This window comes from Sarcophilus harrisii, chromosome X, assembly GCF_902635505.1.
Source record: "Sarcophilus harrisii chromosome X, mSarHar1.11, whole genome shotgun sequence".
NCBI lineage: Eukaryota > Metazoa > Chordata > Mammalia > Dasyuromorphia > Dasyuridae > Sarcophilus > Sarcophilus harrisii.
In genome coordinates, this window is record NC_045432.1 from 57483531 (window position 1) to 57496042 (window position 12512).

General features: G+C 53.1%; 1 protein-coding gene across 1 annotated transcript; it reads left to right on the forward strand.

The window, feature by feature from the left end:
* Positions 1–746: 746 nt before the first annotated feature.
* Positions 747–11171, forward strand: TBX22 (T-box transcription factor 22). Its single transcript, XM_031944559.1, has 8 exons — positions 747–1363; positions 2037–2193; positions 2994–3095; positions 4215–4389; positions 5228–5392; positions 5585–5649; positions 5879–5964; positions 9170–11171. The coding sequence occupies exons 1-8, from the start codon at positions 1159–1161 to the stop codon at positions 9781–9783; spliced, it is 1569 nt and encodes a 522-aa protein (XP_031800419.1). The 5' UTR covers positions 747–1158; the 3' UTR covers positions 9784–11171.
* The last annotated feature ends 1341 nt before the right edge of the window (positions 11172–12512 follow it).

Here is a 12512-nt window from a genome sequence, read left to right on the forward strand (position 1 = left end):
GACTAGAAGGAAGGAGACCCCGAAGCCTGCTGGGGAAGGCTGTCCGGGGAGAACAAGAAAGCGCGGGCGGCCGGGGCTGGGAGAGGGAGGACCTCTAAGGAAGGCCGAGATCCCCGCGTCGGGATGAGCCCCGGGCCGGGCAGGCTAAGTTTCCGACCTTTCCTTTCAAGGCAAAGAGTCGGGGGCAGCCTTGGGCTTAGGGCCGGCGCTGGCCAACCGGGGGCTTTCGAGCTCCAGGGCCCGCACTCCTCAAAGCTGCAAAGGTGGGCGGCCCCGAAGGGCGCCCCAAGCGGCCAGCGGCCCCCAGGCCCGCTTCGGGATGTCGGCTTCCCGGTTCTGGGGAACGTCGGCCCCCAGCAGCCGCCCGCGCCGGCTAGCCAAAAACCCCGGGAAGACTTCTCTGGATCTGGTTAAACACTATTTGCACTTTTGTCGGAAAAGTGGCCCCTCGTGGGCAATTATGTCACATTTCTTTGAGTTTTACAATTTAATGTAAAACAGTAACCTTTTATTTATCCTAGACGAGGCCGTCTCTCTCCCTCCTCCTCCTCCCCCTCCCCTCTCCCGCCCCCCCCCCTCCCCGCCCCACGCTCTGAAATGTCACTCTGTGCTCTTTTTGCTTCCACCAGTTTCCAAAACAAACAGCGGAGGCTGCGGGCTGCGGGCCGGGCCCGGCTGCCTTAGTGCCTGCATCCGGGCGGTCGCTCGTCCGCTCGCTCGCTCGCTCGCTCGCCCGCCCGCCGCTCTCCCCCGGCCGCCTGCCGTGGCGCCCCCCTCGGAGCTCCCCGGCCGGCCCTCGGGGGCAGGGCTGCTCCCTCCCGAGTCTCCCCTTGCCAATCTTGTAGAAGCCTTAGGGAAAAAAAAAAAAGAACCGGGGGGATCTGACGACTGATGGTCCGCACATGTCCGATGGGAAGTTTTTTTTAGGCAGAAGTTTCGGTCCTTCCCCAGTCTATAATGAGGAGCCTCGGGTCTTAATCTCTCTTCTGCTTTCCTCCTTTAGAAAATCGTGGGCCAAGACAATTCCATTTTCGGCGTCTTGGGTCTCCCCTGCACTTCCTTGTGCACTAGTCCCCCCTTCCCCAACCGCTCTCCCCTCCCCCAAGGATCAGGTCGAAGCTTCTCTCGCTCGTGTGGATCGCGCTGGTGTGTCCGGGGATGGCTTTAAGCTCCCGAGCTCACGCCTTCTCCGTGGAAGCCCTGGTGGGCAGATCGACCAAAAGGAAACTCCGAGACTTGCGGGATGAGCAACCCGCTCAGGACCTGCTGGAGAAAGGCGACGAGGAAGAGGAGGAGGAGGAGGAGGAGGAGGAAGAAGACGAAGACAGAGAAGCCGGGCTGGCGAGGAAGGTCGAGGAATCGGGTCAGTATCCTCACCCTTCTACCCCCCCCCCTCCACCCCAGCACCCTATCGCACCTCTGACGCCGAAGGCGGCCGGCCCCGGGACGGGGGGGGGGGGGACTCCTCGGCCGCGAGCCGTCTGGGGTGGGCGAGGGTCACGGCCGGGGCGGGGGTCCCATAGCGTGGGGCAGCCTAACTACCGCCGGGAGGAGCTGCCAGGAGAGCCTGAGAGGGACGGAGACTCTGCCTCTGAGGCGCAGCTTCCTTTGGGGCCGCCCGGCTCCCCAGCCGCGGGGAGTGCAGAGGGGCGAGGGGAGGCCCCGGGCTGAGACCCGAGCTCCGCGGAGCCGCGGCCCGACGCCTCTTAGTCGTTCCCCACGAGGGTTGTGGGTTTGAGGGACCAGAGCGGCTTCTTTGCTGGTGCCCCCGGTGGGGATGGGTGCGCGGGGGTCTCCTTTCCCGAAATACTTCACTCCATTCGGAGGCACCCTGCGGTGGCCCGGGACAGAAACTCCTTAGCCGTGGGACACTTGTCCGCTTGCTAGTCTCCGTTTATTTCTCTGCCAAAGCGAAGGCGCTAAGCTTCCTTCCAGCAGTACCAGTCTGTAAAATGGGCCGGGGGCGCTGGGTGTTGGAGGCGGCCAGGAGGGGAGAGGCTGGAGCTCACGTCCCTTCCATTTCGGTGTCCGGGCAGAGAAGAGAGCCAAAGCGGAGGCTTCGATGGCCGCCTTCTCCGGAGGGCCCGAAGGTGCGGAAGAGAGAGAGAACGTGCAGGCGGAGTTGCAAGGCTCGGAGCTGTGGCAGAGATTCCACGAGATCGGGACTGAGATGATCATCACGAAAGCCGGCAGGTAGGCAGGCCCCCGGGCCCGGGGCCCACGCCGGGAGGGCCCGAGGCGGACGGGACCAGACGCCTCCCACGGCCGGGCAGCAACGGCTTGCCCTGCGAGCCGGGCTGCGCCCCGGGCCGGAGGCACACACGCCCCTCTCCGACTCCGGGAGGCCGGAGGCGGCCGCTGGCAGCGGGGACTCCCGAGGTCACACCTCGAGCCCGCATCTCAATGGACGGCTTCATTTACCAGGAAAAATGCTCCGAGCTCCTTGAGCCCCACGGGTCGGGGGCCGGGGGACATTCGGAGAAGCCCTGGGACGGGAGGGAGGCGCGCCCCAGCCCAAAGCCTCCGGTTTGCGCCTCGCTCGGCACTCTGCCTCTGAGCTTCCTCTCATCGGGCTTTATTTTGCCAAGCAGCAGAAAGCAAGGGATGAAGGGGTGGGGGTGGGGGGAGCCCAGAAAGACTCCGCCAAGATTTCAAAGTTCTCGGGGTTCACGGGCGGGGGACGATTCACAGGAGTCTCTGAGCGTCAGTGGAGCTGCTCGTTTCCCCCTTTCCCTTTTGGAAGCAGCTCCGTTAGACTTCCCACGGGGACCCTCGTCTCCCAGGGCAGCGACGACATTTCGGGCGGTGAGCAGCCGGAGGCCGGGCTCCTCCCCTCGCGGGGGGCGCTTCGTGGGGCCTTTTCTGCGCCCAGTCCCGAGGGCTCTTCCATTCGCACTTGGAAGGGAGCGCGAGGCGGCCGGCCTCTCCCCCACCCCCGCCCCACAAACGTTCTTCAAGGCCGGGCAGAGCAGGGCTTTCCGTCTCTTCCGCAGGCGAATGTTCCCTTCCGTTCGCGTCAAGGTGAAGGGGCTGGACCCCGCCAAACAGTATTACATCGCCATCGACGTGGTGCCGGTGGACTCCAAAAGATACAGGTAAAGGCCGGGGGCTGGCACTCAGCGGCATCGTAACCGGGCGGGCCGCGCGCCCGGCGCTCGCTCCCCCAACAGTCACACTCTTCCTCGGGAAGCTTTGGGGCGCTTTCCAAGCGGGCAACTCCACGGAGCCCCGTCCGCTCGGGCTGGGTTTGCTTTGAGCTCTCCTGTGCCCGAGAGGAGGTGAATGGGATCCCGGCTACTTCCTCGGCCGTCAGGTAGAGGATCGGCTCCCCGTCCGGGGCCCACGTGGTCCTTGGCTGCCACCCCGAAGCTTCGGGCGTCATGTGTCCTCGGAGCCGAGTCTCCCACCCTCCGGCCACGGGGATCGGGCGCCGTCCTTTCCTTTACTCGGCGGCTCCCGGGTCCTGCGGAAGTCTAGGGCCCTTTCGGACCAAGACAGTCTAAGGGCACGGTTGGGCTGGCCAAGAGGAACAGGTTTCCCTCTGGGGATGGCTTGACCCCGCCGGCCCTAAGTTGTGCGCCTCCAAAGCGTGGCCCCCAACCGGCCCAGGTGAGGGGAACGGGAAAGCTGCAAGTCGACCAGCTAGCTGGGGACCGGGGTGGGGGGGTGAGGTGGAGGAGGGAGGCGGTCTGCAAACAGAAACAGCTGTTTGCTTTTGCTCCCGCTGCCTGGAGTGTTTGGGGAGCCGGCCGCACATCTGTCTAGCGTCTGCATTGGAAACGTGCCCTGAGTCACCCCATCGTCTCTGGAGGTGGAGAGGGGGAGAATGCGGGAGGCTCGGGGCTCCCGGGGTCCCTCTCCAACTAGCGTAGAGCCAGATTCCCCCGAGCAGGCGAGCCGAGCGCGTTTGCCAGCCCCGGCTTTCCGAGCCGCCCGGGTCCCAGCTGAAGCGGGGAGGGATGCTCCCCGGACTCAGGGCTTCCGAGGCGGCCTAGATCAGGTTCTCCTGCGGTCGCTTCCAGGAAATCCCAACCAGACTCCGGGAAATCCCCCGCCGCTCCCCCCGGGCGCGGGCTTCACCGGGCGTCCCGGACGAGGCCAGAATCCTCCAAGCGCACTCGCCGCTCCGGCCCGCGGGGGACCGAGGGCCTTCCTCTGGCGGGCCTGCGTCGGGCCCTTCTTCCCCTCCCCACGGCTCCCCTTCCACGTTGCAGATACGTGTACCACAGCTCCCAGTGGATGGTGGCCGGGAACACGGACCACTCTTGCATCACTCCCAGGCTCTACATCCACCCAGACTCTCCCTGCTCCGGAGAGACCTGGATGAGGCAGATCGTCAGCTTTGATCGCGTCAAACTCACCAACAATGAGATGGACGACAAAGGACATGTAGGTGTGCATTCGGGCCACTGGCCACCGTGGGGTGGGGGTGGGGGGGGGAAGGAGACAGAGACAGGAAGAGTAAGAGGGAAATGGGGGGGGGCCGAGGGATGAGCCCCCTTCTCCTGACTCCAGGCTGCCCTAATGCTAGAAAGGCAAAGCAGAGGCTGCCTGTCCCTGAGGCTTCGGCGCCTCGGCCCCTCTCCCGGGCCCCTCTGGGTGCTGGGTGTGGGTGTGGATTAAGAGAGAGAGGACCCCGAAGGATCGGGCCCTAACCCCCGAAGACTGCAGGGAGGGAGGCTGTCCCTTCTGCCCAGCATATAGCTGGCTGCCCGGTCCCTTCGGCTGGAGCACCTAGGGGAGGATTACGGGAAAGCCTATTCTCCTGCACCACCAAGGGGGGTGGGGCGGCAGTACCACGGGAGGGCCCCCTTTCCCCCCAAGCAGCCGAGCTTTCCGGGGCTCTCCCCTCGTTTTCTGCCTTCGACTAATTAGGAAAAGAGGCCCGGGCCGAGAGACGGGGCTGCCCGAGAAGCGCGGGGCCGCCGGCACTTTCCCTCCCGGGCCCGGGGAAATCGCACGGGGCGGGGGCGGGGGGGGGGGGGGGGTTGCGGGAGGCATCGCTCCTTCCCGGGGCAGCTCAGGCCTGCTTGGGGCACGCGAAGGGAGCCCCGGCGCCCCTGCCGCCCTCCCCCAGCCGGAGCACAGGAGTTCCAAGGCACGCAGCCGGGGACTAGCTTAATCCTTCGAGAGCCCCGGGGCTGCGGCCGCCTAGTTGGAAAGGCCTGGGCCTCTCAGCGCCCGGCCCCGCTGACCCAGCGGCCCCCCTCCGCCTCCCTCCCCCCAGATTATCCTGCAGTCCATGCACAAGTACAAACCTCGAGTGCACGTCATCGTGCAAGACAGCCGCTTCGACCTCGCCCAAATCCAGTCGTTGCCGGCCGAAGGGGTCCAGACGTTCTCCTTCCCAGAAACGGAATTCACCACGGTGACGGCCTACCAAAACCAGCAGGTAAGGCAGGCCCGAGGCCCGGGCCCGTGGGCTCCGAGGAGCCGCTGTGGGGGTCGCGCGCGCCGAGCCAGCCTCAGGGAAGCCTGAGAACAATGAAGGGAAAGGGGGCGCCCAGGCCCGGGCTTCCTCTCCCCGTCTTTCTCAGAACACCTATTCGCACCCTCTCCTCCTCCTCCTCTGCTCTCTCCCCAGATCACCAAGTTGAAAATAGATCGAAACCCTTTTGCCAAAGGATTTCGAGATCCCGGAAGAAACAGGTAAGCAAAGCCATTAGGTGTGGTGGGGACTAAGGGAGCCAAAGCCATTTCTTTCCAGCGGGGAGCTAGCTGGAAAAGGTATTCCCCCGGGGGGAGGACAACAAATGGGGAGATTCTGGCCCAAATCTGGAATCGCCTTCAAAACTGAGGCGCGGGAGGGACGGAGAAATCCCTCATCCTTTGCCGGAACCGCACAAAGGGCACCGACCGTTTCGTTTCCCTCGCCCAGGGGTGTCCTGGACGGACTTTTAGAGACCTATCCGTGGAGGCCGCCTCTCAGCCTGGACTTCAAAACCTTTGGGGCCGAAACACAAAGTAAGTACGCTTCTAACCTGCCGTTTCTGTGCAGAATTTGGCGCTGTCTCCCAAGCTTGGATGAGCCTGGTACGTTTCAAGAAATTACATCTGTGAGGTCTATTAGATTGGTTTTTTTTTTTTTTTTTTTTTTGGGTATCCAGACCCATAACATCATCAGCGTATGAACCTCCCAGTGTGGAAACTCTGCTAATGCAGACCAGCAACTTGCCTATAATTTATAGTGACAGAGTTACATGGGGCACTGAGATTAAGTGACCTGCCCAGGATCACTCAGCCAGCAGGGGTCAGAGGCTGGACTTGAAACTAACTCCAAGACTTTCTTCTCTCCACTGTGCTACCCTGTCTCTTGGATCAAGTCTTGATAGGTTTTTTTTTTTTTTTTTTTGATTCGTTGTTGGGGTTTTTTTTTGGGGGGGGAAGGGCAGGAGGGATTTGGTGGAAAGGGAATGGGTTTTTTAAATGCCAAAGAGGGATAAAATTTAGAGCCAAATAATTCTATGTTGAATGAATGCACTTTGCCGATGAGAAAAGTGTGAAAGGAAAGGAAAAAAAAAAAAAAAAAAAAAAAAAAAAAAAAAGGAATGGCAGGATCTCAGTGCTCAGTGCTGATCTTGACCACTTCCTGACCTTCTTGGTCTGCTCTGCCAGGCATGGCACGTGTAAAGAATAGGACACATTTAGGAATATTTCGGGACTGATGTGCAAAACGGACCACAATGCTTTTTGCAACATTGGCAAGCCTCCTAGATCTTACTTTCATTTTGTTGAGGCAGAGAAACAGGGAGGGACTTAACAAAGAAATTAAAAAGAAAAAAGATAGCCACTTTTGCATGTCATTCGATAGAATCCTCCCAGGATGCTTAGGTTTTTAGTGGAACGCCTTTTTGCCAGTCAGTGAAAGACATTTTCCTAGCGACTTTGGGAAAATGGGAACTGCAAATGAGAACTCTGATTTTAGCGTTTGGGGAAGGGAAAGGTCGGGAAGCCGCGGTGCTGACTTCAAGGCCTTGGGGGAATGTTGACTTTTCTGTTCCCGATTTTGAATGCTTTTTGGAAAAGGCTTAGCACAGCACTTGGCACATAGTAGGTGCTTAAAAACTTCTTGTTCTCGCAATGAAAAGACAACCGATCAGCATGCTTATATTCATTATATGTGCAGAACAGCTCATCTCCCAAGGTTTAGAGGGAACTGAGAAATGCAGCTGACACAGGTTTGCAAAATGTTTCCCATCCGGGATAATGGTTAATTATGACACTGAGGAAAGTGTCAGAACGGAAAAATGTGTGTAATCTGTTTCAGGACATGAGAGGATTTAACACAGTGTCACTGACCCTAAGAGCACTCAGAAAATAAGTCTGACTAAAATTATTTTTTAGCTTTTCTAAAGGGAAGAAAGAAAAGAGGAGATGTTCCCAGTTATTTACTCCACCTAAAGCTCAAGGCAAAGTTCTTAACAGTCAGCAAATAGTGGTGGATGCCGAGACCCATTTAGTGACACTCCTGACGTTTTGCAAAGTTGTGTAATCGGGCAATAAACAAGTTTTCCGTTTTCTGACTTGGGCTATATTACCAGTCGTGTTAACCACGGCTGATGTGAGATTTCTGGTAGAAGATAGATCTCAGGGAATCTCTGCTGGTTTTCCCAGGACTCATGAAGAGATTTCAGGGGTTCCATCAACTTGGAGGGGAAAAAAAAAACAGTTATATGTATTTTTTTCAATGCAATTGATTTCCTGTGTGATTCTACTCTTTTACTATATGCATTTAAAGAACACTTAGATTTATTATCAATATAATCATTCAGATGATTTTTTGGAGGAATCCATAGGCTTCACTAGCAAACTAAAGGGATCCACGATACAAAAAAGGTTAAGAAACCTTCTCAGGTGATGTCACCAAAGCCATCAGTTGTGGGACCCCCGTTTATTTCAGTGGCTAGTGGCGCCTGACCGACCCTCATCTACAGATCACTCTCACTGACTTGTACTTTGTAGGATGGTGTAGGCCATTTGAAGGCCTAATTCTAGCTAGTACCTTCTAAACAGGATAGCACACAAGGAGACAAAAAACAAACAAAAAAACAAAATTAAACAAGCCTCTCCAAAATATTAAATTACCAACGCTTCTCCTTCACTGAGGGGATGTGTGTTGCATTACAGTTTCCCTATTTTTTTTTTAAACTCACAATTAGTCTCAAGATTGTGACAAAAAAGAAACATTCTATTTCTTTGAAGTTCTTTTTTCTTTCTGTTATTATATCAGAACTTAAGAGTGGAGGTAACTGTCAACTTGTGGTTCAGGATATGTCTAGACATACAAGGTTGTGGAGGTGTGGGAGAAACCTGACTCTGATCAATAACCGGTCACGATTGAATTCAAACTTATTTTGTTGTTTGAGTGTTCTGAAATATTTTGTTTAATGGCCACGTGTGTAGACTGGCCTAAGACTTCCCAAATCTACTAAGTTACACAACTGGGAGATCATGGTGCAACTTAACCGAACAGAAAGGCCTCCTTGCTCTTTTATGTTCTGTAACAGCAACATGTCTTTACTTTTGGGTGTAAGTCACTTTTGGGGACAGAAAGCCTGCTCGTGGGAAATGCAGTGCCATCATTTTGAAGCAAATATGAAATGAACCTGCTTGATTTTAGAAAATAACATAACAATCAAACAGAAGAGAACAGTGGCCTTACCTTTCACATGTTTGAGGCAAACAAGATTTATCCAGTAGGTTTGATGTTTATGAGATGGCCAAACCACAGGTCATTTGGGGCCAGTACCTTTCTAAATAATTTGCTGATCCATTGGAAAAAGAAATCAAGCTAATTATAATTTGAATTAAAAACTCCCTTCCCCCTCAACACACTTGAGCTAGGAGTCCTAATAGAATTCTTCCCAGACTCCTAGCATCAACAGAAGCCGTAGGATTAGAAAGCAGGGGCTAGAAGGGAACGTAGATGTCACGTAGTCTCACTCCCTCATTACCGAATGAGGAACTAATTACCAGAAGAGGGAAGTGACTTACCCAACGTCACCAAGTAGAAGAGGTAGGGCCAGATTTTGAACATAGGCCCTCTGATTCCAAATCTCTGCCCTGTGCCGGTTCCTTCCCAGAATGGGAGGGTAACATAAAGCATGTTCATAAAAGCCAGCCGGGACTTCCCAGGGACCCATATTTTCACTACTTTTGTCACCCTCAGGTGGAAGCAGCAGTGGCTCCTCCCCAGTGACCTCCAACGGTGGGCCTCCCTCTCCTCTGAACTCCTTCCTTTCTCCACCTTGCTCACCACCTGCATTTCACCTATCATCCGGCACTCTTGGAATGCCCTGTTCAGAAACCTATTTACACAACTTCAGCTTGCCTCTTTGCTACAAGATTTGCCCAAGCAATCTTTTGAGAACACCACCTCTTGTGTTTCCCACTCCTGAAAAGCCTGGAAGCACCAGTCCTCATTCTCTGCCTCCTTTCATGATGGACGTTCCCATGTTATCCTCTCTAGGAATCCCCAACTTGAAAAACGGCAAAGCTGAAGACTTAAGTGGGCAGTGTCTGCAAATGCCCCATCCTGCCAATCCAACACTGTATGGGTTACATGTGCCTGCAAACGTGTTCCCGTCGGCTCCTATTGCCCGAGAAGCCTTTGGTTGTTCTTTACATCCTTCCTATGGCTTTTATGGCTATAATTTCCCCGCGCCATCCAGACTGATGAACACAGCCAGCCATTTCCGAGTGAGCCACGGCATTCCAGCTTCCTATCGAGATGGCAGATGCAACCACTCTCACTGGCATCCAACAATTAACCACTGCCTCTAACGTAATTTTGCGAGTTCAGAGCAGGACACGGCCTTATTTGGGAGGGCACCGTCAACAAAAGCTGATGAAAAGGAGCTTGATACCTCAGTGCTACGTTGTTAGAAGCCATTGCTCTCTCCTGAAGTTCCTTCCCCCAAAGGGATCGGATCAGTATCGCATACTTTACAACAGCATGGGGGACCATCCCGGCCGGAAGACCTACTTAATCATTTCCTAAGACAACCACAGGCCATGATGAGCTGAAAGCTGTTCAACAACCTCCCACTGCTTGGGTTCTATAAATTGGTCATTTTGTATGGCCTATGAATATGTATAGCAAAAAGAAGATTCCCCACCCTTGCTTGAAAGTAAACACTCCAGAGAAAGAAATTTGAAGAAATAACACAGGATTTTCAAAGGGGACTTTAGGGGATGGAAAACTGCTTTCTACTCCAAGAACTGGACTATGTGTATTCCATCGATCCCCACTTACACTAGAACTGTACCTGCCTTTTGCCCCCCCCCCTTTTTCCTACAGCCAGTTCTGTCTCTTTCCCCAAATGGATTTACTTCTCACTGTGTGCAGTATAGAGCAAAGGCCTTTACCTGCGATAACCTCTGTGGCCACTCTGGAAGGGGATTTGAGTGTCCTTGCAAACCGTTCATTTGCATTCCACTGTGGACACCCTGCTAACAAGTTCACTGGGAAGGGACAAACAAGGACAGAAAGCTTTAGACTTTTCATGAAACTCTGTAGCTGCTCCATTTAATTACCTTGACAATAAAATCTGAACATTAATGCTGAAGGAAAGCAAGATAAATGAAAAGCAAAACCCTCTGAAATAGATCTGATGTTTGGTTTCCTTTTATTTGTTTGGGAATCATTCCGACATGAAGCCTGTTTACTTGTGCCCTTAACTCACTTGCTATCTTAGACAGACTCTTGCCAAAAAGAAAAAAAAAGAAGTGACTGAAGTTCTCCATGAAGAAGAATGAGGAAGTCTGACTGAAGGGAGGGATGAAGACATTTGAGCCCACAGATCTGAAAATGGCATGAAATTGGTTGAAATAGACTAGATAAAATAACATAAAAAGAGTGTAAATAATATGTACTCATCTTAAGCTTAGGAATCTTGCATTTCCCCCCTTGTGTGATCTTAAAATGCCTTTCATAGACATGTTGAAAGAAATATATGGATAATCTATCAAAGGGACGTAAAGACGAATCCAATTCTGCTTTCGCACGGCACTAGGTCTAGTCACTTTATTAAGGAGAGGCCCTTGAATGGGCCTGCTATGACTTTGAACAAGTCCTTCTCTCTCCTCCCATCCCGAACTTACTTGACCAACTTGAACTAGACATTTTTGTTGTTGTTCAGTCTTTTCAATCATGTCCAATTATTCGTGACCCCATTTGGGGTTTTCTTAGCAAAGAGATTGGAGGGGGTTGCTATTTCCTTTTCTAGCTCACTTTACAGAGGAGGAAACTGAGACAGAGTGAAGTGAATTGCCCAGGATCATATCAATGACTTATTTCGTTGTTACTCTCTCCAAAATATACATCTAATATGGAAGTACGTTCAAAAAACCCTATTGCAACTTTTACTTTTGGGTGGGGATGGGATGGGGAGGAAGAAGTCAGACTACTGTAGTACTGAAATCAAATACTCTAGTCATCTGAGAAGAATTCATATTTGGGGCCCAGACAATTGTTGTATCTGTGCTAAGGTATTGTCCAGTTGTGTCCCATTCTTTATGATCCCATTTGGGGTTTTCCTGGAAGAGATACCGGAGTAGTTTGCCAGTTCCTTCTCCAGCTCCTTTTACAGATGAGGAGGCCGAGGCAAACAGGGTGAAGTGATTTGTCTGGGGTCACGCAGCTAGTATCTCGGGCCAGATTTGAATTCAGGAAGATGAGTCTTTTTGGCTTCAGGCCTGGCACTTTATCCATGCCAATTAGCTGCCCTCTATGCTAAGGCAGATGCTATAATAGAGGCTGGGATCAGAAACCATTCAGACAAGGATTTGAGAATCCAGGATTTAAAACGTACAAATGCATTTCATTTCTCTGTACCCCAGAGGGGGGAATTGTTATTGGACTGATTGTTAACTGAGGAAAATCTTATGACTCCCTGACACACAGACAACCCTGGGAGTAGGATGACCCCGGTCCCAAGGGATCATGTGCAAGATCATCAGGCATCACTGAGAGAAAGTATTTATTTAACTGAAGGACAAACTAAACGATTCTGAAAAGCTCTGGCTTCCTTTCCAGGGGTGGAGGGGAGAGCGGGAGGTACTACACAGTTTGTTGAGTTGAATTACCCAGAGAAAGCTTTTGGATAATTGCCTTCGCTGAAACAAGAAAAGAAAAGGGCAGCATCGTCCGGGTTAAGGGAGGTAGGTTAACTTTTCATTTCTGGCATTCCATGGTTTCAGTTATTATATCACAGGGCCATAGGATTTAGAATTGACAATGACTCACTTCTCACTTAGCCTCACTTTACATTTAGTCATTTTACAGATAGGGAAAATGAGGTTCCAGGAAGGGAAATAACCCAGTGAAAGATTTTAGAAGATCATAGGAATATGACCTTGAGAGACTGTCAAGCTTCTCCTCTAAGCAGGCATAAAAACTTAGCAGCTGCTCCTGTTCAGAAGTGCCTTGTATATAGCAGGTGCATAATAAAGACTTAATGATTTGAATTCTCTCTTCCTGGATTTTTTTCTGTTTCCCAGCAATGATCCCT